The following is a 27796-nucleotide window of genomic DNA, read 5'->3' as shown; positions in this document are numbered from 1 at the left end:
TCACCTGCCATAATTTGTTCAGTCATTTCCCAGTTGATGGGCATCTTCTTAGTTTCCAGTTCTTTGTCATTGCAAAAAAGAGCTGCTGTGAATATTTTTGTATATATAGGCCTTTTTCTCTTTCTTTGATCTCTTTTCAGATATAGGCCTTGAAGTGGTATTGTTAGCTTGTCAAAGGGTATGAACTGTATAGTAACTTTTGGCACATAGTTTCAAATTTCTTTCCAGAATTGACTAGACCACAAATATTGCACTTTTGTGACTAAATTCATGATATAGTTAAAAGCTACAAATAAATTTCAGTGATGTCCACCCCCCACTGCAGGCCAGCAGCAAGACCCCATCCCCATAGAGAGGTCCCACCCCCATTATAAGCCAGGAGGCAGGCCCCCTTCCCAGTGCAAGCCAGCAGCAAGGCCCTGAGCCCCTACACAAGAAACTTGGGACAATTCAGGAATGGATCCCAAATTACACAAAAGTACAAAGTCACAAAATAAGTAGAAAAAATAAGCAAAAACCAAAAAAACCCCATAGAAATGATGATAGGGAGAATCAGGACATAAACTTAGAAGAGGGCAACAGTGTTAAAATGGATACATGTGAAGCCTCAAAGAAAAATGTAAATTGGTCTCAGGCCCAAGAGAACTCTTGGAAGAGCTCAAAAAGGATTTTCAAAAGCAAATAAGAGAGGGCAGCTAGGTGGCACAGTGGATAGAACTCTGGCCCTGAAATCTGGAGGACCTGAGTTCAAATGTGACCTCAGACCAAACATTTGATACTTACTAGCTGTGTGACCCTGGGCAAGTCACTTAACCCCAGTTGCCTAAAAAAACTAAAACAAAACAAATAAGAGAAGTAGAAGAAAATTTGAGAAAACAAAGAGCAGTTCAAAAGAATCATGACAAAAGAGAAAATAGCTTGGTAAAGGAGGCATTAAAAAAAAGGAAAAAGATTTCTGAAAATTTACTGAGGAAAACAACTCCTTAAAAAGTAGAACTGGCCAAATGAAAAAGGAGGTACAAAAGCTCACTGAAAAAAATAATTACTTAAAAATTAAAATTGGGCAAGTGGAAGCTAATGACTCCATGAGTCATCAAAAATAATAAAACAAAATCAAAAGAATGAAAAAAATAGAAGAAAATGTGAAATTTCTTATTGGAAATACAACTGACATGGAAAATAGATCCAGGAGAGAGAATTTAAGAATTATTGGACTACTTGGAAGCCTTGATCAAAAGAAGAGTCTGGACATCAAATTTCAAGAAATTATCAAGGAAAACTGTCCTGATATTCTAGAAACAGGATAAAATAGAAATTTAAAGAATCTGCTGAACAACTTCTGAAAGAGATCCCAAAATGAAAACTCCTAAAAATATTATAGTCCAGTGCCAGAACTCCCAGGTCAAGGAGAAAATACTGCAAGCATCCAAAAAGGAACTATTCAAATATTGTGGAGCCACAATCAGGATAATACAAGATTTACCAGCTTCTACATCAAAGGATAGGAGGGCTTGTAACAGAATATTCAGGAAGGCAGAAGACCTAGAATTACAACCAAGAATTACCTACTCAGTAAAACTGAGTATAATCCTTCAGGGGAAAAAGTGGGTATTTGATGAATACAGTACTTTCAAGCATTCCAGAAGGTGGCTTAGCTATATCAGATCTCAGACAGTATTATAAAGTGGTAATCATGAAAACATTCTAGTACTGGCTAAGAAATACAGTGGTGGATCAGTGGAATTGATTAGTGAATAGATTATATTAAATGACCATAATAACGTAGTATTTGATAAACTCAGAGATCCAAGCTTTTGGGACAAAAACTCAGTATTTGACAAAAACTGCTTGTAAAACTGGGAAACAATATGGCTGAAACTAGATATAGACCAACCTTTTAAGATAAGATCAAAATGGATGCATGATTTAGACATAAAAGGTGATATTATAAGCAAATTAGGAGAGCATAGAATAGTTTACTTGTCAGATCTATGGTTAAAGGAAGAATTTAGTACCAAACAAGATATAGAGAGCATTATGAAATATAAAATGGATAATTTTGATTATATAAAATTAAAAAGTTTTTCACAAACAAAACCAATGCAACCAAAATGAGAGGGAAAGCAAAAAACTGGGAAAAAACTTTATAGCAGATATCTGTAATGAAGGCCTTATATCTCAGATATATAGAGGATTGAGTCAAATTTATAAGAATACAAGTCATTCCGCAATTGATTAATGGTGAAAGGGTACAAACTGGCAGTTTTTAGACAAAGAAATAAAAGCTATGCATAGTCATATGAAAACATACTCTAAATCACTGTTGATTAGAGAAATGCAAATTAAAACAACTCTGAGGTGCCACTTTATACCTATCAGATTGGCTAATATGACAGAAAAGGAAAATGATTAATGTTAGAGGGGATGTGGGAAAATTGGGACGCTAATGTACTGTTGGCAGAGTTGGGAACTGATCTAACCATTCTGGAGAGCAGTTTGGAATTAAAGGGCAATAAAACTGTGTATACCCTTTGATCTAGTAATACCACTACTCAGTCTGAATCCCAAAGAGATTACAAAAAAAAAAAAAAGAAAAATAACCCTTTTGTTCAAAAATGTTTATAGCTGCTCTTTTTGTGGTGGCTAAGAATTGGAAATTGAGGGGATACCAATCAATTGGGGAATGGCACAAGTTGTGTATGATTGTAATGAAATATTATTTTTTGTTTTTTAAAAATTTTGATATTTTATTTTCCCCAATTACATGTTAAAACAATTTTTAACATTAGAGTAATTATAAAAAAATAATAATTTTTAGGAAACAGAATAGCAAAATGTATATTAAAAAGATAATGCTTAATTATCTTAGGTTGTTAAAGGTTTTAGTGATATAGGTATAGGACTGTATTACTTCTGTAACATAAGCTGTAATTTGGGGTAGGATTGAATTATATTTAAAATGGAAAAGGATTTGAGTTTTCCTTCACAATTATCGTTTGTCCCTACTACAGAGGACATACGTGAATGATATTTTATTTCATATAGTCTAAAATGTCATTCCTTGATTCTTTTGTGATTATTACAGAGGAGAGAGTATGAGAGGTTTTACATGGGGTAATGTGATATAGATAGAAAGGGTGGGAGGTTTGGAATCAGGAAGATTTGAATTTGATTTCTGCCTCCAGTACTTATTAGCTCTCTGACCATAAGCAAACCACTAAAATTTTTTGAACCTCAGTTTTCTCATCTGCAAAAATGAAAATAATAATACTTGTACTAACAATAATATTTGATGTTGTAAGCAACAAAGCACTTATATACATGTTAGCCATAATTATCATTATAGTTATATTACCTTTAGCTTTAACTATTGCAATAGCCCTTGAATTCCTCTCTCTGTCTGAAATTTCTCCTCTCTCCAGGACATCTCCATATCACTGCCAGAGTGATTTTCTTTAAGTTAAGACATGACCATGTCATTTCCTCTCCTTGATAAGTTTCAGTGGCTCCCTGGGACCTCTAGGATCAAATAACAAAAAATTCCTTTGGTGTCTAATGCCCCTCACAGCTTGATCCCAATTTACCTTTCCAGTCTTACCAAATGTATCTATTCCATGCAGAAGATAGTCCAGACAAACTGACCTACTTTTTATTCTTCACTTCTCCATCTCACAGCTCAGTGTATTTGCATGGGCTGTTCTCCATGCCTGGAATGAACTCTCCTTACCTCTGCTTCTAGAATCCTAGTTTCTTTCAAATCTCAGCTCAAATGCAACCTGGTACATGAACCTTTCTTTGTCTTCTCCCTCACCATCTGATAGTATCTCCTGGAAATTATTCTGCATTTATAATATGTGTGTGTGTGTGTGTGTGTGTGTGTGTGTGTGTGTGTGTACACATATTCTCTCCCTCTATAGAATGTAGGGGCTGCTAGAAAGCTCAGTGGATGGAGTGCTGAGCCTGGAGTCAGGAAGACCTAAGTTCAGATCTGGCCTCAGACACTTACTGGCTGTGTGACCCTGGGCAAATCATTTAACTCCAGTTGCCTGAGTTTCCTCATCTGTAAAATGAGCTGGAAAAGGAAATGGCAAACCATTTTAGTATCTTTGTCAAGAAAACTCCAAATGGGATCACAAAGAGTTGGTTGTACCTGAAAAATGCCTGAACAAAAGGTCTTAACAAATCTAGGTATTGGTACCCAGAGTTTTGGGTAGCAAATATCATCAGCTGTAAAAGTGTAATTCCACATCTCCACTCCTTCCACCCATATTGAGGAAGCAAGAAAAACGTAATCCTGGTTACAAACATGTATAAGCAAAAAAAATTTCCACAATGGTCATATTAAAAAAAAAAGTCTATCTCTACTCATAGTTCATCACTTCTCTATTAGGAGCTTGGCAGCGTGTTTAATAGTAAGATCACTGGAATTGTAGTTGGTCATTGTGTTGATCACAGTTTCACTGTGTTGATCAGGGTTCTTAAGTTTTTCAGATTTGTTTGTGATTGTAATATTGTTGTGATTGTATAAATTGTTCCCCTGATTCTTCTCACTTCACTTTGCATCAGTTCTTGTAAGTCTTCCCAGGTTTCTCTGAAAACATCCCTTTTTGTCATTTCTTGTAGCATAATAGTTTTCCATCACATCGATATACTGGTACTTAGCACAATGCCTGGCACTATGTAAGTATTAATATTTATTGATTGATTGAACTTCATTGGCCATTCTCCAATTGTTAGGTGTTTCCCCTCCTCCCTCCATTCCAACTCTTTGCCACCACAAATAAAGTGGTTATAAATATATTTTTTTACATATGGGTCCTTTTCCTCTTTCTTTGATCTCTTTGGGATATAGAACCATAGATAGTGGTATCACTGGATCAAAAGATAGGCACAGTTTAATAACTTTTTCTGCATAGTTTCAAATTGTTTTCTAGAAAGGCTGGATCAGTTCACAGTTCCACTGTAAGGGAAAAAAAAAATTCACTGGTTTTACCAAAGCCCCTACAGGCTGTTTTCCTATAGCACTTGTCACATAGAAAATACTATATAAATGTTTATTCCCTTCTTCAGGCATTTGTTATTTCCTTTTTTGGACAACTTTGTGAATCTGAGGGTTGTGAGGTGGTACCTCAGAATTGTTTTAATTCATATTTCTCTAATTATTAGTGATTTAGAGCATTTTTTATGTCTCTTTTTTTTTCTTTTTAGGCAGTTGGGGTTAAGTGACTTGCCCAGGGTCACACAGCTAATAAGTGTCAAGTGTTTGGTCTGAGGTTACATTTGAACTCAGGTCCTCCTGACTTCAGGGCCGGTGCTCTATCCACTGTGCCACCTAGCTGCCCCCATTTTTTATGTCTATTGATAGGTTAGATTTCTTCTTCTTAAAACTGCCTGTTCTTATCTTTTGACCATTTTCAATTGAGAAATGGCTCTTATTCTTGTAACTCTGAATCAATTCCCTGTATATCTTAGAAATAAGACCTTTATCAGAGAAACTTGCTGCAAAAATTTCCCTTCCCACTCCCCCATTTACATGCTTTTCACCTAAATTTAGCTATATTGGTTTTGCTAGTGCAGAACTTTTAAATTTAATGTAATCAATTTGTCTATTTTACTTTTTGTGATCTTCTCTATTTCTTGCTTGATCATGAATTCTTTCTGTTTATAGATCTGGCAGGTAATTTCTTTTATGCTTCCCTAATTTGTTTATTCTGTGACTAAGTTATGAACCCATTCAGAGTTTATCTTGGTATATACTGTAAGATGTTCTATGCCTAGTTTCTGCAAGATTGCTTTTCAGTTTTCCAACAGTTTTATTGGAATGAGTTCTTGTCCCAGGAGTTGGGATCTTTGGTTTTATCAAACACTAAGCTGCTGTCATTGTTTGCGTCTGTTTGTTGTGTATCATATCTGTTACACTGACCAACCTCTCTATTTCTTACTCACTTCCAAATTATTTTGGTGATTACCTCAGACATTTACTAGCTGTGCGACTCCAGGCAAGTCATGTAACTTCTTGTTTGCCTCAGTTTCCTTAGTTGTAAAATGGGAATAATAATATCCCCTTCCTTACAGGGTTGTAGTCAGAAAATAGAAAATATTTGGAAAGTGCTTGCTTAGCACAGTGCCTGGAATGTAATAGGTGCTATATAAATGCTTACTCCCTTACCCTCTCTTCTCTTTACCCAATTGTGTGTATGGATATATTTATGTATAATAATATATTATGTGTAATTATATGCGTATATGTGTATATCCTTTATTTTTGTTATATATCTTCTTGGAATATAATGTAAGCTAGTGGAACAAGGTGGAGGCTTTTTAGAGGAGTGAAAACAGGGTGGTGAGGGAACTTGAAGCCGTATCTACTAAGGATCCTTCGAAGGAACTGGGGATGTTTGTCCTATAGGGGAGTTTCATATAGGCTGTGCTTTCAGAATTTCTGCTATTTGTTAACTTTTTTCTGGCGAGAAGAAAATTATGACATTTTTATTTACTCCAACAGTGTCCCTAAGGTACAATGTCTCATCAATTTTGAAGTAGAAAAATGCGACTTCAGAATTGTTTTTAGATGATTTATTTACCTTATGCCTTGATTTGTAATTTATTGTTCTGTCCAGATATTTAGCATTTTCTCCAAATATGAAATGGGAAAGAAAAGTAAATTCAGTTGATATTTCTTTAGCGCCTACTATTTTGTGTTACATACTCATAGCGCTCTAGGAATTATGGGAAGTGGAAAGTTTTTTTAGAAAACATTCTGTTGTAATTGTTGCTTGCACTATAAAATTTGATAGTTGTTTCTTAATTTCACTGATTTATTTTTTCTTTTTTACTTTTTTTTCTTAGTTGGAGAGGAGCAGATAAGTTCCATTGGACGGGGCATTTGTGTGTTGCTGGGCATTTCTATGGAAGATACACAGAAAGAGCTGGAACACATGTAAGATATGGACTCAGTTTAAATTAGTGCTGTCTTAAAGATATTCATTGTAACTGTACGTGGAACTTCTATAGCTTTGTGTTAATGAAGTGAATCATAATCGTTTATTGTCTGTAATAACTAACCCATTTTATAGATGAGGATGCTGATATAATTTGTATTACACAGTAACCTCCACAGTAACTCAGTAGCGAAGAGGCTGTTATCCCTGCTCACAGGTCAGTCCTCTTTGATTTCACAGTTTCCAGTGAATTTTGTAGTATTCTCTTATCCAAAGCTAACCCTCTCTTTTCTACTTAGACTATATCTGTTAGTTTTAATTTGGGATTTTCTGCTTTCATCTAGGGCTCTTATATAATTTTCTGAAAATAATAAAAATATTTAAATTCACTTTAATTTTAACATTAAGGTATGCTGTTTAAATACTTTAGGAGGTAGGTGGTTTTGTAGATAATTTCAGTGCGTTTGTGCGTTTATCCTTCTGAAGAACAGACTTCAGGGCAGCTTGATGGTGCAGTGGATCGAACTCTGACCTTGAAGTCAGGGGAACATGAGTTCAAATCAAGTCTCAGACACGTTGCTTACTAGCTCTGTGACCCTGGGCAAGTCACTTAACCCTGATTGCCGCACCAAAAAAGCAAAAAAAAAAAAAAAAAGACTTCAATTTTTCCAAGATGATTGCTAAATTTTAATTTAATAATTTAAATTATTAATTTGATTTAACAATTAAATTTCTTTCTAAGATCATTCCAAGGATATTTAGTTTTTAAGCTTTCTGAGGATGAGGACTGTCATAGGCATTGTATATTCCATAGTACTTTGTACATAATAGGCACTTGATATACAATATGTTGATTAATTGCTATATTGAAATTCTGTTTCTAACCTGTTTTTAACTTCATTTGAATTGTGACTTTTCTGGGGATAAAAATAACACCTAATCGTTCTTTCTACCATGGCACATTGTAGTATTTTACTTAGCCCATTATGAAAAAAAAAAGGTATATATCAGCATTTGTTTAGGTCTGGATCTCAAGGAACAAAAACACAATCATATCCGCCTCTAATCTAACTTTAGAATTTATTGGGCAGCTAGGTGGCGCAGTGGATAGAGCACTGGCCCTGGATTCAGGAGGACCTGAGTTCAAATCTGGCCTCAGACACATAACACTTACTAGCTGTGTGACCCTGGGCAAGTCACTTAACCCCATTGTCTAACCCCCCCCCCCAAAAAGAATTTATTAATAGCATACAGTGGATTATTTGATTACAACAAGGGCATAAGAAGGTGTGTGTGTGTGTGTGTGTGTGTTTGTGTATAGATTTTCTCTCTGTCTCTCTGTCTCTCTCTCTGTCTCTTTCTCTTTCTCTCTTTCTTTCTCTTTCTCTCCCTCTCCTCTCGTGGTCCTAGTCTTGGCCTATTTCTGCAACCAAAGTAATCCAGAAAATATTCCCTCTTCATGTAGGGGGGGTGAAAGAGTTATTTCTTAGAGTAGATTTTATACTTGGGTAGACAAAGGGAGTAGCTACTTCTGAGGTCTTAAAGGAGTCTGTGGATAAATTTCATGGAGTGTGGGGAGGTGAATTTGTTTTAAAAATATTTTGATAACTATTTCAGTATACTTGGTATCCTTTGTAATCCTGTATATTTTGTTGTGTGGATTTAAAAACATTGCTCTTAGAAGGGATCTGTAGGCTTCCCCAGACTGCCATAAGGGTCCAGGACACAGAAAAAGTTAACCTGCTGGAGAATGAGACCATCTTGGATGCCTTTGAATTTACTAGTCTTGAGTAGGATGGATAAGGATTGCCACAGAGGTTGGTACTATCCCTTTGGTGTCAGGCTGCATGTATAAACTCAGTCATTCTACCTCCTTCTGTCTACCTGTCCCCCTCCCCCACCTCATTGAAGGGGCCAATCTAATCATTATTTATCAGTATCTTTTAAAAAAAAAGGATACCCCAATCTGAGAAAAATTCCTCTTGGTTAAAACTGAGTTGAACTTCTTAGTAGGAGTGTCAAACATTGTACTATCGAGTGAAAATGCTTAAATACAGTGAGCAGATACAATAAGAAACTAGTACCATGGATCTCAATTTTTTTTTTTTTTGCCCACACCCCAGAGTGTCTTCAGTGCCTCTAGGGTAATTAGTTGCACAGTGGGATGAAAAATACTCAAAAAATCAAATTTAAATTCACATGCATTTAAAAATAATTATGTCATTTCAACATTTCTTGGATCTGGGTTATGGGAAAGCTTCTTTTGTAAAGTCAAATAACCAGTAACAATATATCTCAACAACAAAAGGATCAGATGTTACTGAGCTAGTTTGTGCTCAAGTTGAGAAGAGGCTTCTAGTTTCCTTTTTTTTTTTTTTTTTTTGGCAATTGGGGTTAAGTGACTTGCCCAGGGTCACACAGCTAGTAAATGTCAAGTGTTTGGTCTGAGGCTGGATTTGAACTCAGGTCCTCCTGACTTCAGGGCCAGTGCTCTATCCACTGCACCACCTGCCCCCCAGGCTTCTAGTTTCTTAAGAAATATTGGAAGAACATTTCTAAATGCTTCTTGGTATGGCAGCAATTAATTTAATTTTAAATGGAAGTCTACCTTGGGGTGACATGGAAAATGATTGATGTCAGATGTGTCAGTTTAAATATTAAATGTGTCCAGAGAAACAGTAAATTTGGATCTGTGCATTGCACATAGTAGAAATTGTAATTGGAAATTAAATATAGGCCAAGACTTTGAAACTAATTAAAGCAATGTCACTAAAGCCTAGATGATCATGTTCTTGCTTTTCTTGATGGTATTAGGTTTGAGTTGATGATTATAGTATAGGTAGCAAAATCCTTATCTGTCTAGAATGAAAAAGATATGCCATAGGGAAATGTATATGAGTAAGGAGAGAGTGAAGTCACGTTTTGTTGTAATCTCTCTGCATTTATTTTTCTTTTCCACTGCAGTTTGGTACTAGGTTCCATCTAAATATCAACATTCACATACAGTTTAGGAGAAAATTACCACCAAATTGTTTGCTAAGAATGGGCTGAATTTGGAGTTAGGTCGACTTAGTTCCCTCCCCTCTTTGCACTTATTATTGTATGTATTGTATTATTGTATGTCCATAATTATATCCCTTAAATTCTTGGAGCCTTATGTAACTCACTAATAGTTATCTTCCAGTTATAGAGGGATTGGATACAGTCTAATAGATGAAGTTCATATAGATCAAACAGTGTACCAAGAGATTCTTTATCTTTCTCTAGTTATGCGATTTCACTTATGTGTATATTCCCAATATCAGTGAAGATTGTAACTCATCCATGCCTTCTCATCCTGTGTTTTTCTTTGCCATGTTCTCCCATAGATTTTTTATAGAGCATCTGTAAGTATTGAACATCCATTTTCTAGGGCCTTTTATAGTTTGTGGGTACCAGCGTAAGTTTTGTTGTTCATTTGTTATCTCTTGGTTTCACTGTATGACTGGCCCACCTCTTGTGGTTTCAGAAACTTGATTTCTATGTTGAACTTGTTAAAAATGTAAGTATACTGTTTGTCATTCCCTTTATTAATACCTAAGTTGATGAAGTAAGTGAAGATGTATTAATGAAATGCTTAAGGAATGCTGGAAAAGAGGATTAATCAGGTTATTTATTCTTCCTGCTATCATTCTTGAGGAGCTATTTGTAAGATTAGACCTCCAAAATGTTATTTTGACTTGAAGCCTAGTTTAAACAAGTTTAAACAAAATGCCAGGGGTCCCATCTTGGTAAAGTTATCCCAAGGATGTTTAAGGGTAAAACCAGGATGACAGCAAACATGAAAAATGGAAAACAAATTTGTAAGGATTTTTAAAAAATGAATTTTTTTTTTTACTATTATGAACTTGACAGACATCAACAAACATGAGCATTTTCTTATAAAAAGAACAGAAAATGAGTATTTTATGTGATATTGTGAATGTTTGTTTTTTCCTAAGTGTGCATTAAATTTAACTCTGTAATTTCAACACTGCCCTGCTTATCTTTTTTCCATTCTGAACTTCATTGTGCTTTCTTCTGTGCATTTTTAAAAAGCTTCATTGATTTTTCCTTCTTTTAGTTCTGGTATTACTCTCACACCCCCTGTAACTCTTTTCTCTTTTCCTTCCTCCCTGCCAAAAAAAGTTTTCCTTTGCAACAAATAAATATAATCAAGCAAAACAAATCCACCCGTTGACGTTTTCTGTAAGTGTATGTTTCATTCTGCTACTCTAATTCATCACCTCTTTATTAAGAAGTGGGAAGCATGATTTATCACCAGTTGGTCATATTAAAAATCTTTCATAGTTGTTTCGCTTTGCCCTCTTGTGGTAATTATATAAATTGTCGTCCTGGTTCTGCTTACTTCACTTTGCATCGGTTCACACAAGTTTTCCCAGGTATTTCTGAGTCCATCTCTTTCATCATTTCTTATGATGTAATAATATTCCCTCACATTTGTATGCCATAATTTGTTTAGCTAGTTAATGAATACTTTTATTGTTTTCAGTTCTTTGCTACAACAAAAAGTGATGCTATATTTTAAATTTTTATTTTATTTTTTGTTACGTTTACGTTCTAAGCTGTTTCTCTCCTTTCCTCCCTCCCAACCTCACACTAGAGAAACCCAACATTTGACACACACACATACATATGAAATTATATCATACATAGTTCCATATATTGGTTCTTTCTCTGGAGGTAGATAGCATTTTCTTCATTGGTCCCTTGTAGTTGATTTGAATGTTCATATAACTTGGAATAGCTGTCATTCACATTTAATCTTTGAACAATATTGTTACTTTTTATGACTTTTTCTTGGTTCTGTTTGTTTTACTCTTTATTATTTCATAAAAGTCTTTCCATGTTTTCCTAAAATTAACCTGCTCATAATTTCTTTACAGCAGAGTAGTATTCCACCACAAGCATATGCCACAACTGATTTTGCTATTCCTCAATTGATGGGCATCCTCTCAATTTTCAGTTCTTTGCCACCACAAAGAGAGCTGCTATAAATATTTTAGAGCATATAGGTTCTTTTCCTTTTTCCCAGATCACTTTGAGAAACAAACCCAATAGTGGTATTGCTGGGTCAGTGGGTGTACATAGTTTTATAATTCTTTAGGTGTAATTCCAGATTACTCTCCAAAATGGTTGAATCATTTCACAGTTCCACCAACAGTGTATTAATGTCTCAGTTTGTCCACATAGCCTCCAACATTTGTTATTTTCTCCTGTCATTTTAGCCAATCTGATAGATGTGAATTGGTATCTCAAAGATGTTTTAATTTGTGTTTCTCTAGTCAATAGTGATTTAGAGCATTTTTTCATATGATTATTTATAAATTTAATTTCTTCTCCAAAAACTGCCTGTTCATATCCTTTGATCATTTATTAATTTGGGAATGACTCATATTCTTAAAATTTGACAAAGTTATTTCTATATGTGAAATATGAGGCCTTTATCTGAGAAACTGTCTATAGAATCGCCCTCCCCCCATTTTCTGCTTTCTTTCTAATCTTGGCTTTGTTGGTTTTATTTGTACAAACCCTTTTTAATTTAATATAATCAAAATTATCCATTTTACATCTCACAGTGCTCTCTGCCACTTGTTTATTCATAACATCTTCTCATATCCATAAATCTGATAGGTGATATATTCTGTGTTCTTCTGATTTACTTATGATATCTCCCTTTATGTCTAGGTCATGTATCCGTTTTGCCCTTATCTTGGTAAATAGTGTAAGATCTCTGCCAGATTGCTTTTCAGTTTTTCCAGCAATTTTTACCAGTGAATTTTCATCCTGAAAGCTTAAATATTTACTTTATCAAACACAAGGTTACTAAAATAATTTCCCAAGGTGTATGGTATATCTATTCTATTCCACTGATCCACCCTTCTGTTTCTTAGTCAGTACCAGATAGTTTTGATAATTACCACTTTATATTACAGTTTAAGATCTGGCACTGCTAGAGTTCCTTCCTTTATATTTTTTTCCTACTTATTCCTTTGATATTCTTGATCTTTTGTTCTTCCAAATGAATTTTATTGTGATTTTTTTCTAGCTCAATAAAATAATTTTTTGGTAATTTAATTGAGATAGTATTGAATGAGTAGATTAGATAGAATTGTCATTTTTATTATATTGGCTTGCCCTGCTCATGAAAAATTAGTATTTTTCCATTTATTTAAATCTGACTTTATTTTTACAAAAAGTATTTTATAATGATGTTCATGTAGTTCTTGTATTAGTCATGGTAGGTATACTGCTTGAGATACATGTGTATGCCAAATTTAGTCAATTAATGAATACTCTATTTTCAGTTCTTTGTCATAACAAAGAGTGATGTTATAAATATTTTTGTGTATATGAGTTACTTGCCTTTTTTTTTTATCTTTTTGGGGCATATGCTCAGTCATGGTATCATTGTTTAGTGTCTTCTAAAGTATAGTTTCAAATTACTTTCAGTATAATATAGTTCCAAATTACTATCAATTCGTAGCTCTCCCAGTGGTAGGTTAGTATGTACATCCTCCTAAAGCCCTTTTAGATGGTGTCATTAGCTTATCTTTGTCATCTTTTACAGTCTGATGGATCTGAGGTAGAAGCTCAGAGTTGTTTTAAAGATTTTTATGACATTATTTTTGCCCTCAATGACAGTGGAACTACTATATTTGGATTCTGATATCATAGTTCTGGATATACGTGTTGGGGCCTGTTCTATCGACATCCTAAAATGTGAAGTACTGAACAAAAAGCCCTGAGTTAATTTTAAACTGTTTGTTGTAGATTGACTTAGGAGAGTTAGGAAATAAATTAAAAAATTTAGGGCATGAACAAACTTTGTTACCTTTTTTCTTTCTTTGGTCATATAAAAGCCCTTATAAGCTCATGACTGCCTGTGCAGAAGAATGGGCACCTAGGCTCTGGGAAATTTATTTTGGAGCCCAACCAAGGCCATGAAAGCAAGCCTCTATCTCTATGTAAAATTGTTCACTACATCTATCAAATTCGCCATGGAGGAGGGTCGGTTTCTTAACTTTTTTTGTCTTCCTTTGTCCCCCTCAGTCAATTACGGTGTTCAGAGATCTCAAAGTATAGACTTGGGCACAGAGGTACTAGTATTGATTCATGTATTTGTTCGTTGTCTTGTTTTTCATGATTTTCTTGCATCACTCTCAGTTTTTCCTCTACTTCTCTTACTTGCTTCTCAAAATCCCTTTTGAGCTCTTCCAAGGCCTGGGACTGATTCATATTTTTCTTGGAGGCTTTGGATGTAGGAGCTCTGGCTTTGTTGTCTTCTTCTGGTTGTACGTTTTGATCTTCTTTGTCACCAAAGTAAGATTTATTGTCTGACTCTTTTTGCACTGCTTATTCATGATCCTGGCCAATTATTTGAGTTTTAAACTCTTTGTTATGGTAAAGGTCTGCTTCCAATGTGAAGAGTGTACTGTCTAAAGCTTCAGGGGTTTGTACAGCTGTTTTCAGAGGTACTTCTAGGGACCTGCAAATTTTCAGTTCTTCCAGGGTGGTATGATAAGGGGCGAGGTGTTTTCTCTCCACCACCACAACAAGCTCCACTGCACCAGTGTTCCTTCTCTTCCCAGGACCGCCCCTCAGAACTGTGACCCAGATCTAAGCACCGATAAAGCAAGAGATATCTGCCTCAGCACTGGCAGAGAGATTCCTGCAATCCCCCTCTGATCAGTTACTTGATTCCCCCTCAGTCTGTGGGCCGGAAGCTCAGGAAAAAGCCACGGCCCAGGGCCGAGCTTGAGACTTGTGGCTGAGACCTAGCTCCTCTCTCACCGCAGTCACAGACTTTTCCCACTGACCTTCTAAGTTGTCTTTGGCGTTCAGGGGTTGAGAAGTCTGGAAACCGCCACAGCTGCCCGCGATTCAGTCCTCTGAGCCCTGCTCCAGGGTTGCTGCGGCCTGCGTGCCCACACCAAACTGAGCTCCTCTCCCCGCCCCGTGCGATATATCTTTCTGATCAACCATCCAGGCTGTTTTTGGCTGGAAATTTGTTTCACTTTGTCTTTTTGTTGGTTCTGCTGCTTTAGAACTTGTTTAGAGCCATTTTTTTAGGTATTTGGAGGGCTTTGGGAGAGAGCTCAGGACAGTCACTGCTTTCCCTCCGCCATCTTGGCTACGCCAAGTGCCTCCGCGGGCCCCCCCCCCCCAGTTGTCTACTAATCACCACCTTAGAGTGGTGAGAAAGGGGGAGTGGAGAGAAAGGAAAACTGGTGAAACATCATTAATGTACTTCAGAGATGGAAACACTTCTGTACAAAAAGGGAAGACTGAGAAGCCTTAATTGGAGCTGCTCCTATTCCCTCATTCACCCTTATTCTCCTTCCTTCCCCCTGTACCTCCCAGTTCCTATGACAAAGACTTGGAGATTTGTAGCCTTCCTGAGACCTACAGCTTTAAATAATACCTTTCAATAAATCTCATTTAACTATTAACATTTTCTTCATGTGCTTTCACTTTTTCTTCCCTAGTTTGGATGTGGATTTACCAAACATTCAGTTGGTGAGGTATTTGCCACCAAATCTAGGAATTAAAATTGGTAGGAGAATTTGATTAATTCTCTTTTTTCATTTTAGGGAAAAAATGCTGTAGTCTCAAGAAAATGGCACTAATTCAGAGAGCATATAGAGGAAGTAGAAATGGCATTGAAGAAAACAAAATACAGAAAAATATTAGGTCAAGTGAAGGTCCACCAAGGAGATCCATGTTGAGGGCTGTGCATTTTTTAGGATATTGAGGGATTGATTTTCTAGGCTTATGAAAGATAGATAGGAGGATACCAGATGTGTGGAAGAAACTATTACCAAAAAAAGGTGACCAATATAATATTGATAACTATTGACTCATAGGCCTACTTTGCCTTCTGTACTATATTTTAATGAGAATAAACTACATATGCATCAAGAACATCTTTGAGGATATCAGATGGGAACAGATAGGCTTTTTTAGTGATAATCTATGATAGACTGTATATTATTACAAAATTGATTGAAAGTAATGAAGTACAGTATTCTACTGTGTAGTTTTTCTTGACTATCAAAATTTTTGATCCAATAGGACAAAAAAAATCTTGTTTTAAAGAATCTCCTTTAACAAGTTCTCTCAGTGCACATGCCAAACTCAGAAAATAGTATGAAACATGTAACAGTGGAGAGAAGTTGGTTCAGTGAACCTTAATTTTTTAACTTGAAGTGAAACATAAAACAGGGATGTAGGTTTGTTAAAGGCGTTTTCCATAGTCGTAAAGGAGGTCCGTTTAAAAATTTAAACTTCAGAAGGACTTTCTGTATATGGTGAGGTCTTTCAGATGCTCCTGATTGTGGTTGAATGAATGAATGAAAGAAGGAAAAACATTTATTAACCACCTACTGTGTGCTAAGTAGTATGCTAAGTGATGGATGATTTCGTGCTCATTGTGTCAGTTGACAGGGCAGCCTCCTAAATGAGATCTATACTTCAGAAGAGTTTAGTTAAACTATCTACTCTGGAAAAGCCAAGTGGATGAAGAATGATTATTGTCCAGACTATTATATTCTTTTTGATGGGAAACTTTCACAGCTTGTCTATCATGATATATCTCTTGAAAAGCCACCATAAATGTCAAGGTTGTTGAGGCTGCATTTGAATTGGAGGAGGAGAACAAGTTAGATTGCCATTGGGAAATTCCTCAGTTTTTTTTTTTAAATGACCCTAAACCTTATGCTGAATCTAAGGCCCTTCTTTTTTTATTGCTTATTTTTTAGATTATTGATGTCTTTTGTTTTTACATTCCAGTAATTTCTGGATATACTCAATTTCCCCATGGTGAATTTTTCCTTGTAATAGAAATACATTTAAGCAAAACCAACCAATACAATGATTTTATCTGACAGCATGGACATCCTTCTACACTTAAGGGCCCTTACCTCTCCAATGAAAGGAGGAAGGCGCATTCCTGAAGCACATCCATCTTACGAGTGCAACTATTCTTCCAGTGAAGTTGTATGACTGGAGTCATGGAATACTACAGTTGCTGAAAATTAATTCTGAATACCTCCTAAATTGTAGTGAAGCAGTGCTTAAGTAAGCTGCAGCACATTACAAATGAGGAGTTTCACTGAAATTATATGAAGGATGTCAACAGAGCAGAATCACCTATATGAAATCCAAAATCATTCATAAGAATTTGGCTCAACTGTCTATACTGGAAAAACCAAATGGATGAAGAATGCCAGCTGCTTAGACTGCATTGTACAATTTGATGGATAACCTGTAGAGTTTGCCTATTAGTACTGTATCTAGGATAAACGCTTGAAAAATATGATTGGAAAAAATGATGGGCTTATCACGTAGATCAAGGGATAACCAATGGATATTCTGTGTTTACCCTCCATTGGTATGCACATAATGCAGAGAAAATGTGAAGAATGCTCCTAGCATTTTGGGTGGAACACTTGTGAATTTATGGGAGAACATAGATGAGGATCACACAGAATGGGCAGTCATGGGTGAGTTGACATCTGCATTGTTTGATTGTCCTCACATATGACTCTCCATCTTCCATCGCCATGCCTTTGCATTGGTTGTCCTTCATGTCTAGGATGTACTCCCTCCTCATGTCTGCTGCTTGGGATTCCTTGTTTCCTTCAAGACTCGGCTCATCAGTGCCTTCTATTTGAAACTTTTTGTTATTTTCCTCCAGTTTTAGTTCCCTCCTTTTCAGAAGTTGCATTGTATTTATTTTGTATGTATTCTGTGTATACTTATTTATGTCTTCCCTAATAGTGACCTCTTTGAGAATAGGGACTGTTTAATTTTTGTTTTCTTATCCCCAATGGTTGGGCCATAGTAGGTGCTTAGTAAACCCTTGCTTGCTTTATTGGAAGGAATATTCACATCCATGAGATCACAGGTCCATTGGAATTGTTTAGTGGGTTTTAGGATACAAGTTTGTGTAGATTGATTTTCCCCCCAGCAACTTAAACAGAATTACCACTTTATTTTTAATCTTTGAGTTGGGTTTAAAGAAAATTAAGGGTTAGTTATATAAAAATTATATAAATTCTAAACATGAAATTATGGCAATCCAGGGACTGATGGTGAAATGACACAAATAGGAGAAAAGAAGTATTGTTAAGATGAGGTAGGAGAAAATCTTTTTGATGATTTTACATAGTTTGTATGTAGAAATAGGCTAGAGAAATCAAGTGGGCTTCACTGTTCTGCAAAGCCATCTGAAACTCTGAGAGATAGGTACTCCTTAATGGTAATGTGTAAATGCAAACTTGTGAAGTATGTAAAGCGTCTTTTGTGCTTTTGGCACTAAAGACTCCTTTTTACCATCCTTTATCCTTTTGGCATACCTTACTTCAAATTTCCAACATCCTTATTTTTGTTCCCTAGCTGTTTGCAATTTTTGTTGGGGGTACTGTACAGAGACCTGCCAGGTATAGTCTGTACTTTAGGTCTTTTCCTCCCACTTTTTCACAGTACTTCTGTGATACCAGGTTAGAAAGCAGTTTCTTAAAACTGTTCCCTACTAAGATATTGTTGAATGATAATGACTTATTGCATTAATCCTTTAGGGGTATTTCTGTTTCAACAGAGTACTACTAGAAACTCAAAACCTTAGTCAGAAAGAGTTAATCTCTAATGATAAAATTTCTCTATTGTGCCTAAGATCCTTTCAGGGGATACTTTTGTTCAAAATGGCCTTTCTAGCACTCTTCAAGTGATCCAACCACACATTAGATTTACACATAAAAACAACTCTTATTGAAATAAAAATACAAAATGCCTTTTGAAGTAGAGGGCATGTTATATACTTACAAAGATTTCCTTAACATAGGCTCTTTGAGATTTTTGACATGACTCTTAAGGTAGTGGTTGACTGGCTACTTTTTTCATCCTATTGTAAAATAGGTATAAAGCTAGACAATACATGCTGTATCTCTTTAACCTTGCAAAGAGGTTGGTTAGATTTATGAGAAAATGTCAATGAAGAAATGTAATTTATTGTGAAGTACAAACCCTCCCACTTTAAGTTGACTTGAATTTTTGTATGGAAATTCAAGTTTTGATTTAAACTTGTGGTATAGCTACAGAATCGCTATTAAGGGTTTGGGGAACCTGTGGCCTCAAGGCCACATGTGGCTCTCTAGGTCCCCAAGTGCGGCCCTTTGACTGAATCCAAACTTCACAGAAAAAATCCCCTTAATAAAAAGGTTTGTTTTGTAAAACTTGGACTCAGTCAAAAAGCCACACCCTGGGACCTAGAAGGCTACATGTGGCCTCAAGGCTATAGGTTTTCCACCCCGGGTAAGATCACACAAAAGCCTCTTTTTTTTTTCAGCCCCCTTACTTAATCTTATTTAAATTTAAATTAAGAACATGTTATTGATACCTTTTGCTTTTACATCATAGTAATCTCTAAATATAAATCCTGTACCTACTTCCTTTATAATAAAGGGAAATTAACTATATGCAAAATCAGACCACATATCAAATTAAGTCCAATGGCATATGTAACATTTTGTACACCACTAAAGTCGTCTACCTCTCTACCACAACCCCTTTATTTTGTATATGAGGATGAGAAAACTGTTTCATACATATGAAGAAAAAGCCAGAGTGGCTTATATGACTTGCCTGTGGTCATACAGTTTGTTTATGCCTGTGTAGAGCTTAGACCAGAACCCTAATCTTGTCTCTCACTTCCATTGCTCTTTTCAGTACACCACATTATAGTTTCAGCACCTATTTTTTTCTACTTGCTTCTTTGGAAAACAAATTTTGGTAGCAATAGAGTTGGATTGATTTTTGCTTAGTAGCCGTTCTTATGTGACGTTAGCCTGCAAAATTGGAGGTGAGAGAGTGATGCTGTCCGTAAATTCTGCCTAGGTAGGATCCAGGGTAGAGAAGACTTAATTATTGTTGTTTATGGTATGCATGTTAACTTCAATTTTGGGGAAGATTTTATTTTGAACTTAAAGGATAAACTTAATGCTTTAGTATATGGTTGTATATTTGAGGACTTTATTCCACCCAAAAAAGATAGTGATCTTAGTTGGTGAATTATACACGCTTGATTTTTCTCACTTGCATTCTATACCAATTCACAAACCGTGTCTCTTATTTCATAGGATCATAGTACTCGGGCTACAAGGGACTTCGGGTCATCCAGTCCAGTTCCCTCATTTTATGGATGTGGAAACCTAGCACCATATTCTTAGATGGGTGTGCTTTGAGGGGGGATTGCTTATGGCTCTACAGTTAGCTTTCACTGCTGTGTTTTTCTTTGCAGGGTTCGAAAGATTTTAAACCTGAGAGTGTTTGAAGATGAAAGTGGGAAACACTGGTCAAAAAGTGTGATGGACAAACAGTATGAAGTGTTGTGTGTCAGCCAGTTTACTCTTCAGTGTATTCTGAAAGGGAACAAACCAGACTATCATATGGCGATGCCTGCGGAGCAAGCAGAGACTTTCTACAACAATTTCCTCGAGCAACTTAGAAAGGCTTATAAACCAGAGCTCGTTAAAGGTATGTTGTGCCTATATAATAAGAAGGGGAAAAAAAATGAAAGAAAGGCCTCACTATAGGAATTATACAAATTTTGGTAGAAGGTTAGTTAGATTTGTTACCTCATCAAAAAAACTAGTAACATGTTAGAAATACATACATTTTTCCCCTGGCAATTTCAATTTAACAAAATTTTTTTTATTAATTTATTTTGGTTTATCAACAATCACTTCCATAAGCTTTTGAGTTTTAAATTTTTTCCCCCTCCCTCCCCTTCTTCCTCCCTAAGACAGTGCACAGTCTGATATAGGCTATACATATACATTCCTATTAAACATATTTTCACATTAGTGATGTTGTAAGGAAGAATTAGAACCAATAGAAGGAACCACTAGAAAGAGGAAACAAAACAAAACAGAAGAAAAAAATAGCAAATAGTATGCTTTGATCTGCATTCAAACTCCATAGTTCTTTCTTTGGATGGAGATAGAATTTCAATTTTTTTTGCTGATTATTTTTTAACTGATACTAAATTATTGTTCCGGTTGCAGTTAGTGCTTTTTTTTTGTTTGTATTATTTTCATTGTTTGCCATCTGTCCTTTTGGTCCTTCATACAGCCTTTTAGCCATTTAAAATATTGGGGAAAATGCTCTGGGTAATAGTAGAATTTTTATCTTTTTTTTTTTTTTTTTTTAGGCAACTGGGGTTGAGTGACTTGCTCAGGGTCACACAGCTAGTAAGTGTCAAGTATTTGGTCTGAGGCTGGATTTGAACTCAGGTCCTCCTGACTTTAGGGCCAGTGCTCTATCCACTGCGCCACCTAGCTGCCCCCAGCATTTTTATCTTTTAAAAAATTTGTTGTAGTGTTTTCTCTTTCCATTACTGTCCTACTGAAATAGAACATTTCTATTCCATGAGGAAGACTGCTCTCCATTTCTTTCTCAAATATTCCTGTCAGTTGTCAAATGTGATGGTTATATTTTTGATAGCCCTTTAGAAGTTAAATTTTTAAATGTCTTGTTTTTGATATTGTCAGGAAATACATACATGTGTGTCTGTAAATTATATATATATGTATATACATACACACATATATATTATACACACACATATATGTAAAAAGTTATGATACTGGTAATTCATTCAGTACCTTGTGTTATGAAAAGAGCTATGTATTTATGTGATTAGAATATTTGCCTGAGCTATCACTTGCTTTCTCCTACATCTATGGAGAAGGTTGGTTTCCCTGAATAATTGCTTTTTAAAGAAGATATCCTTTCTCCCTATTGGACTCATTGTCTATATTGGAACTAGAACATTCAGTAGGAGCTTATATATCAGAACTTTAATTGAAGTGCCAGCAGCAGGTAAACCTAAATTGTCTATTCTGGCTCCTAATCAAAATGGCAGAGTAAGAGGTTGCAAGGGAGCCAGGCTTCTCAAATTCCTCTAAAAAACAGCCAATTAGTCAGTAAATAATTATTAAGTGACTACTATGTGCCAGGCATTGTGCTAAGCCCTGGGGATACAAAGAAAGGTAAAAGATGATCCCTGACAATGTGCACACAATTATGTACGAGTAAGATTATGTATAGGATAAAGTGGAAACAGCAAACAGAGAGAAGTCACTGGAATCAAGGGAGATCAGGGAGGGCTTCCTATAGAAGGTGGGATTTTAACTGTGACTTGACAGAAGCCAGGAAGTAGAGATTAGGAGGGAGATAGTTCTAGACATGGAGAAATGGTTTGAGTTGAGGGATGAAATGGAACAAGGCGCTGGTCCTTCTATAGTCTGTCAGATATATGCTTATTGTCTCCTTATCAAACTGTGAGCTTCTTGAGCCTATATGTATGGTTGTGGATTTTTTTTTTTTTGCCTTTGTACCTCCAGCACTTAGTATAGTGCCTGGCACAGAGTAACCACTTAAATGATTATTGACTGACAAAATAAAGCATAGTAAATTATATTTTAAAATTCGGATTCCAAGTTTCCTTGTCAATATCAGTATCAATAGATAAATACATAAGGAGTAAAGCTACTTGAGGAGATACAAACAGCAAAAAACCAATTCACTGGTTTTGGAGGTAGATGTAATAGCATAAGAACACTTAAAAGAGTTACCAGAATTAGTGAGGATATCAAGCTGTCAGTTACAAAGTTAATAATTGGATTCCTCTCCAAAATGTTTGTGAGAAAAAAATCTGTTGTCTGTTCCATTGGTGGAATGATTTCTCATGAAAACCCTTTTTTTCCCTCTACTTTTTTGTCCCTTTAAAAAACAGTTGCTTCTTAACTCTTTCCAACTGCCCCTCCAAATAATCATTTTCATCATTACTGGTCCTGAATCAATGGTGTAGGATGTTTCTATTTACTGAGCCCTCACTTCAATGCCTGTTTACCGGGAGAGCGAAATCTATCAGAGGTTAACTAGGAATTTTTTACCTGGGGCAAAGATGATGGAGGCATGAAGAAAGAGTGTGGCAGTGTTGATGACAGTGTAGTGGTAGGTCCAACTTCACAAGGTGGGGTATAGCTTATGCTTCCCTGAAAAGTCATGAACTGGTGAAAGAACACGAGGTGAGAGGCACAGAGATTGTGGTTTCTTAACTACTACAAGGGAAATACATTCCTCAGATAGATGCCTGGTATAAAACCCAGGTTGCTTCATTCTAGTTATGGTTTTGAGAATTATTGAAGTCATGGGCAGGGGAAGTTAGAATAGACATTCAGAGCTAGGGAATGAATCCTTTTTCTGAATCAGCTTTGTCTTTTTTATGGTAAGTAGTTCTGTTTCAAAGTAGGCAATGGAGTTAATGTGACATTGAAGGGTTATACAGAAGTGCAGGAGCCAACACTCTATACCTTCCCTTAGGTGCTGCTGTGATGCCTCTTTGAGGCAGATATATGACTCTGGAGTCTCAAAGTCTATGTCAGTAGTGCTTAGACTCTAGAAGGTTCCACTAGGATGGAAGTACTTTTAGTATAATCTTGACAATAGACTATATCTGCTTTATGAGGACAAGCCTTGCTAAGTACATATAGGCTCATCATCAGGAAGCTGACTACATGGTGATGAAGTATTGAGTTGTGTCAATGCGTGAAAGAAAGAAAAACACCCAAAATATTCCTCAGTGTTGTGCAGACCCTTTCTGCAGTGGCAGAGTGGTAGGAAAGGATACACAAAGGTGTTAGGAATCATATAGTTTTTAGACTACTTTTTTTCTTTCTTTAACACATTCATTAATATCTTTAGTTCTTAGTAGTTTTCTATGATCTGACTTTTTTTTTGCACTGTTTGCTCATGATCCCAGCCAATTATTTGACTTTTAAACTCTTTGTTAAGATAGGGGTCTGCTTCTAGTGTGGATAATGTACTGTCCCAAGCTTTGGGGGTTTTGTGCAGTTGTTTTCAGAGATACTTCTAGGGACTTGTAAATTTTCAGTCCTTCCAAGGTGTCATAATCAAAGAAGAGGTGTTTACTCTTTTCCTGGCCTGGGTTCTAGTCTATGAGTGACCACAAGCACTCTTTTCTGCCTTGGAACTGTGAAGAGGATTCCCTCTCCACTGCCACCACAAGCTCTACCACACCAGCACTCCTCCTCACCCCAGAGCTCCTCTTCACCACAGGACCGCCACCCAGAACTGCGACCCAGGTGCAAGCATGGGCAAAGCAAGAGAATCCTGCCTCAGTGCTAGCAAGGAGATCCCTGCAATCTCCCTCTGATCAGCTGCTTGATCCCCCCACTGTCTGTGGGCTGAGAGCTCCCAGAAGCAGCCCAGACTGGGGCCAGACTGAGCTCCTCTCTCACTGCTGTCAGACTGACCTTTTCTACTGACCTTCTAAGTTGTCTTTGCTGTTTGTGGGTTGAGAAGTCTGGAAACTGCCACAGCTTTCCGTCATTCAGTCCCCTTAGGCCTGCTCCAGGTTCACTGAGGCCTGGTCTTTGTCTGTGTGGCCTACTCTAAATTGTGCTACTTTCCCATCAACCATCCAGGTTGTCTTGGGCTGGAAATTTGTTTCATTCTGTCTTTTTGTGGATTCTGCTACTCTAGAATTTGTTTAGAGTAATTTTTTACAGGTATTTGGAGGGGTTTGGGGGAGAGCTTGAGCAAGTCACTGCTTTTACTCCACCATCTTGGCTCCAACCCTGTTATGTAATTTGGTACTCCTCCTGGGGTCCACAGTTCTTGAAGTTGGAATTGAGCAGAAGAGGAGTTTGAGACAAAATTACTCATTTAGTTCATCTGCTAGATAGAAAAAGGGTATCTGTGTGACCAGATGCATGAGAATGTATGGAGGAGACACTCCTATCTAAGAGATAGAATTAAACTTGTGAAAGGCACATCTGTGAGAACTGAAGGAGTTGACAAATATTAGCCTTGAATAACAGTGAAAAATAGTTCTGCCAACTTTGCAAGTTTATGCTTAATAGAGCTCTTTTTCTTCAACCCTTTCTTATTTCTAATATGGGAAAAAACAGCTTTATTCTTTAAATTAGATTTTGGTCAGCATTTAGAACATAAAACAACACAAAATGGGAAAGCAGGTAAGGCAGATTTTAGGTACAGGTAAGGAATTCTTTTTCCACTACAATGTGGAGCCACATTTGGACTCTAAATGAATTCAGGAGGAAACAGTGCTTTGTGTTATAATGAGGAAGTTGAAATGGCACTAAATAAAATAAAAATGAGAAGAACAGGTAGAATAGATCAAGTATCCAAAGCTATGCTGGAGGTAACACTGTTTTGAGACCATTGAAAGATTAAGTTTAAAGATATCTGAAATAGTGGGGAGTGTGTCAAAGATATGAAAAAGAATCTTGGATCTTGTTACCAACAAAAAAAGGTGATTGAGAGAATATTGAGAGGTAGAATAGCAGAATAGCAAGAAGAACTACAGCTAAGCTCACCCACCATATCTCTTCCACAAAGATCTAAAAAAGCCATAAGAACAAGTCTTGATCAGGAAATCCAAGAAAAGAATCACAGTCACATTTCTAGCCCAAGTGAGCATACGAAGAAAGTCAGAGAGGTCTTCAGATACTGAGGTTATGATCTGGCCTGGGGTACACTGTATGGAGCATTCCGCTGTAAGAGGACCAAGGTAATGTGTGTACTAGGGCAAGAAGAGGTCCCAGATCTATACTAGGGGTCCCTGACCTTGTACAGGATGTGGGAATAGCTACTAAGTGGCAGTTCTGTTATTTAGTACCTAATCCAGGTCACAGACTCAGAGGAGGGCCCTGAGCCTAGGCATGGCATTCCAGGGCAAGAAGTGGTAGTGAACCTCAGGCTGTGTACTGAATGAAGAACAAATTGAGAAGCAAACAGTAGCTGTGTGGCCATGATTTCAGGAGTGGGGCAGGGTCTCATTTCTAGCCTCCAGCCTAATTTGAAAACTGTAGAATAATGAGGGCAGGAATCCCAGGTGGAGGAAAGCCTACAATTCTGTTACTGTGGTCCTGTGGAGCTTTCCAGCTGGCTGATAATGGCTGAGTCTAGCAGCAGTCTACTGAAACTCTAACCAGGGGCAAGCCCACAAGCCTGTTGATCAGACTTAAATTCAGGTCAGAAACTTGTAGAGGTCAGACAGGGACTGTGATCTGACTTTGCTGTGTATCAGACCACTTTGGGAACACTGAAATCTGATAATGAGCCAGAGATGTCCCTGAGATCCTGGAATAACAATATGCAGTATCTTAAGACAGCAGCACCTGACATTCCCTCCCAGCCCTAATATAAAGTCCAAAGTCAGGAGGTAAGCTGGAAGAATGAATGAACAACAACAACAGCACCCCCACAACCCTCCATAAAAAGCTATTATGGTGACAAGGATGCTTAAGATACAAACATAGAAGAAGCCAGAACATCTACAAGGAAAGCTTTGAAGAAAAATAATGCATACACAAATTCAGCTAGTATTCCTGAAAGAGATAAAGCAACAGTTTTTAAAAAAAGTTAAAATGTTTTTTATAAATGAAATGAGAATTCTAGAGGAAAAAATTGGAAAGGTTGGCATAAGAGGAACAAAACCTTGCCCAAGCAACAAACTCTCTGAAAATTATAATAGATGAAATGGAAGCCAATGACTCCATGAGAAAACAAGAAATATTAAAGCCAAAAGGCTGAAAAGTAGAAGATTTAAGGTATCTTATTGCCAAAAAAAAAAAAAAAAAATTGAGCTGGAAAATAGATGAAGAACAGATAGTCTAAGAATGATTGAACTTCCTGAAGTCTATGACCAAAAAAGTCTAGACATCATATGTCAAGAAATCATAAAAGAAAATTATCTAAACCTCTTAGAACCAGAGGGTAAAATAGAAATAGAAGAAATCCATCATCACCTCCTGCAAGAACCCTAAAATGAAAACTCCTAGAAATATTAGAGCCAAAGTGCAGAGCTTCTGCTGTAAATACCGAGGAGACTTAGGCAGGATCATCAGGATCTTCATTACAGGTCCATTTTTCCCCCTATTCAGATTATGCTCATTTTTGCTGAGTAAGTGATTCTCAGTTGTAAGCTTCAGTAGTTTTGTGTTCCTTTACCTTCTGAAATGTCATAATCCAAGCTCTCTGTTTCTTTAAAATAGTGGCTGCTAAATCCTGTTGATCCTGACTGAGGCTCATTGGTACTTGAAGTATTACTTGCAGTATTTTTTCTTCGACTTGGAAGATCTGCATATTGGTTCTAATATTCCCATCCAATCTTTTGTCAAAGACACCAGAATTCTTGTCATTCAGCTTTACAGTCTCAGTCATCCACTGATATTTCTCCTTTTCTCCCTCCTTTTCCTCTTCCAATAACATGAATTTTCAAATCCTGTTGATTCTGTCTCTGCAGCATCTTTGGCATTTGTCCCCTTCTCTCCACTCACAGGACCACCATCCTTGTTCAGACCTTCATCACATCTGTTGCAGTAACCTTCTATATGATCTCCCTGTCATAAGCTTCTCCTCTCTTTCATCCGTCCTCCACACACGACTGTTAAATGGATATTCCTAAAGCACAGGTCTGACCATGTCATTGCTCTCCTCAGAAAGCCTCTGTGGTTTGTCATTGTTCCTATAACCTTTTCTGTTTGACATTTAAAGCTTATCACTCCATCTTTCCTTTCCAGGTGTGCTCTGTGCTACTTTTCCAGGCTTATACATTATTCTTGTTCACACACTCTGTGTTTTAGTCAAACTGGCCTGCTTGGTTTCCTTGTACAGGATATTTCAGGTCCTATCTCTATGCCTTGTACAGGTCCCTTCCCTTTGGCTAGAATATACCCTTTCTGTCTTTTTAGACTTCCTTA

At 36.7% G+C, this 27796-nt stretch overlaps 1 protein-coding gene across 1 annotated transcript in view; it reads left to right on the top strand.

Moving 5' to 3' along the window:
* DTD1 (D-tyrosyl-tRNA deacylase 1) overlaps positions 1-27796 on the top strand; it is a 233718-nt gene that overhangs the window by 6569 nt on the left and 199353 nt on the right. The window contains exons 2-3 of the mRNA XM_027840346.1: positions 6850-6940; positions 20281-20516. Coding sequence (XP_027696147.1) covers positions 6850-6940; positions 20281-20516 — 327 coding nt within the window. The remainder of the gene's footprint in view (positions 1-6849; positions 6941-20280; positions 20517-27796) is intronic.

The sequence above is a fragment of the Vombatus ursinus genome, unplaced genomic scaffold (genome assembly GCF_900497805.2).
Source record: "Vombatus ursinus unplaced genomic scaffold, bare-nosed wombat genome assembly UNPS02014841.1, whole genome shotgun sequence".
NCBI classification, from domain to species: domain Eukaryota; kingdom Metazoa; phylum Chordata; class Mammalia; order Diprotodontia; family Vombatidae; genus Vombatus; species Vombatus ursinus.
The sequence above is the reverse complement of the archived record's forward strand: the minus strand, read 5'-3'. Positions and strand labels throughout refer to the sequence as shown.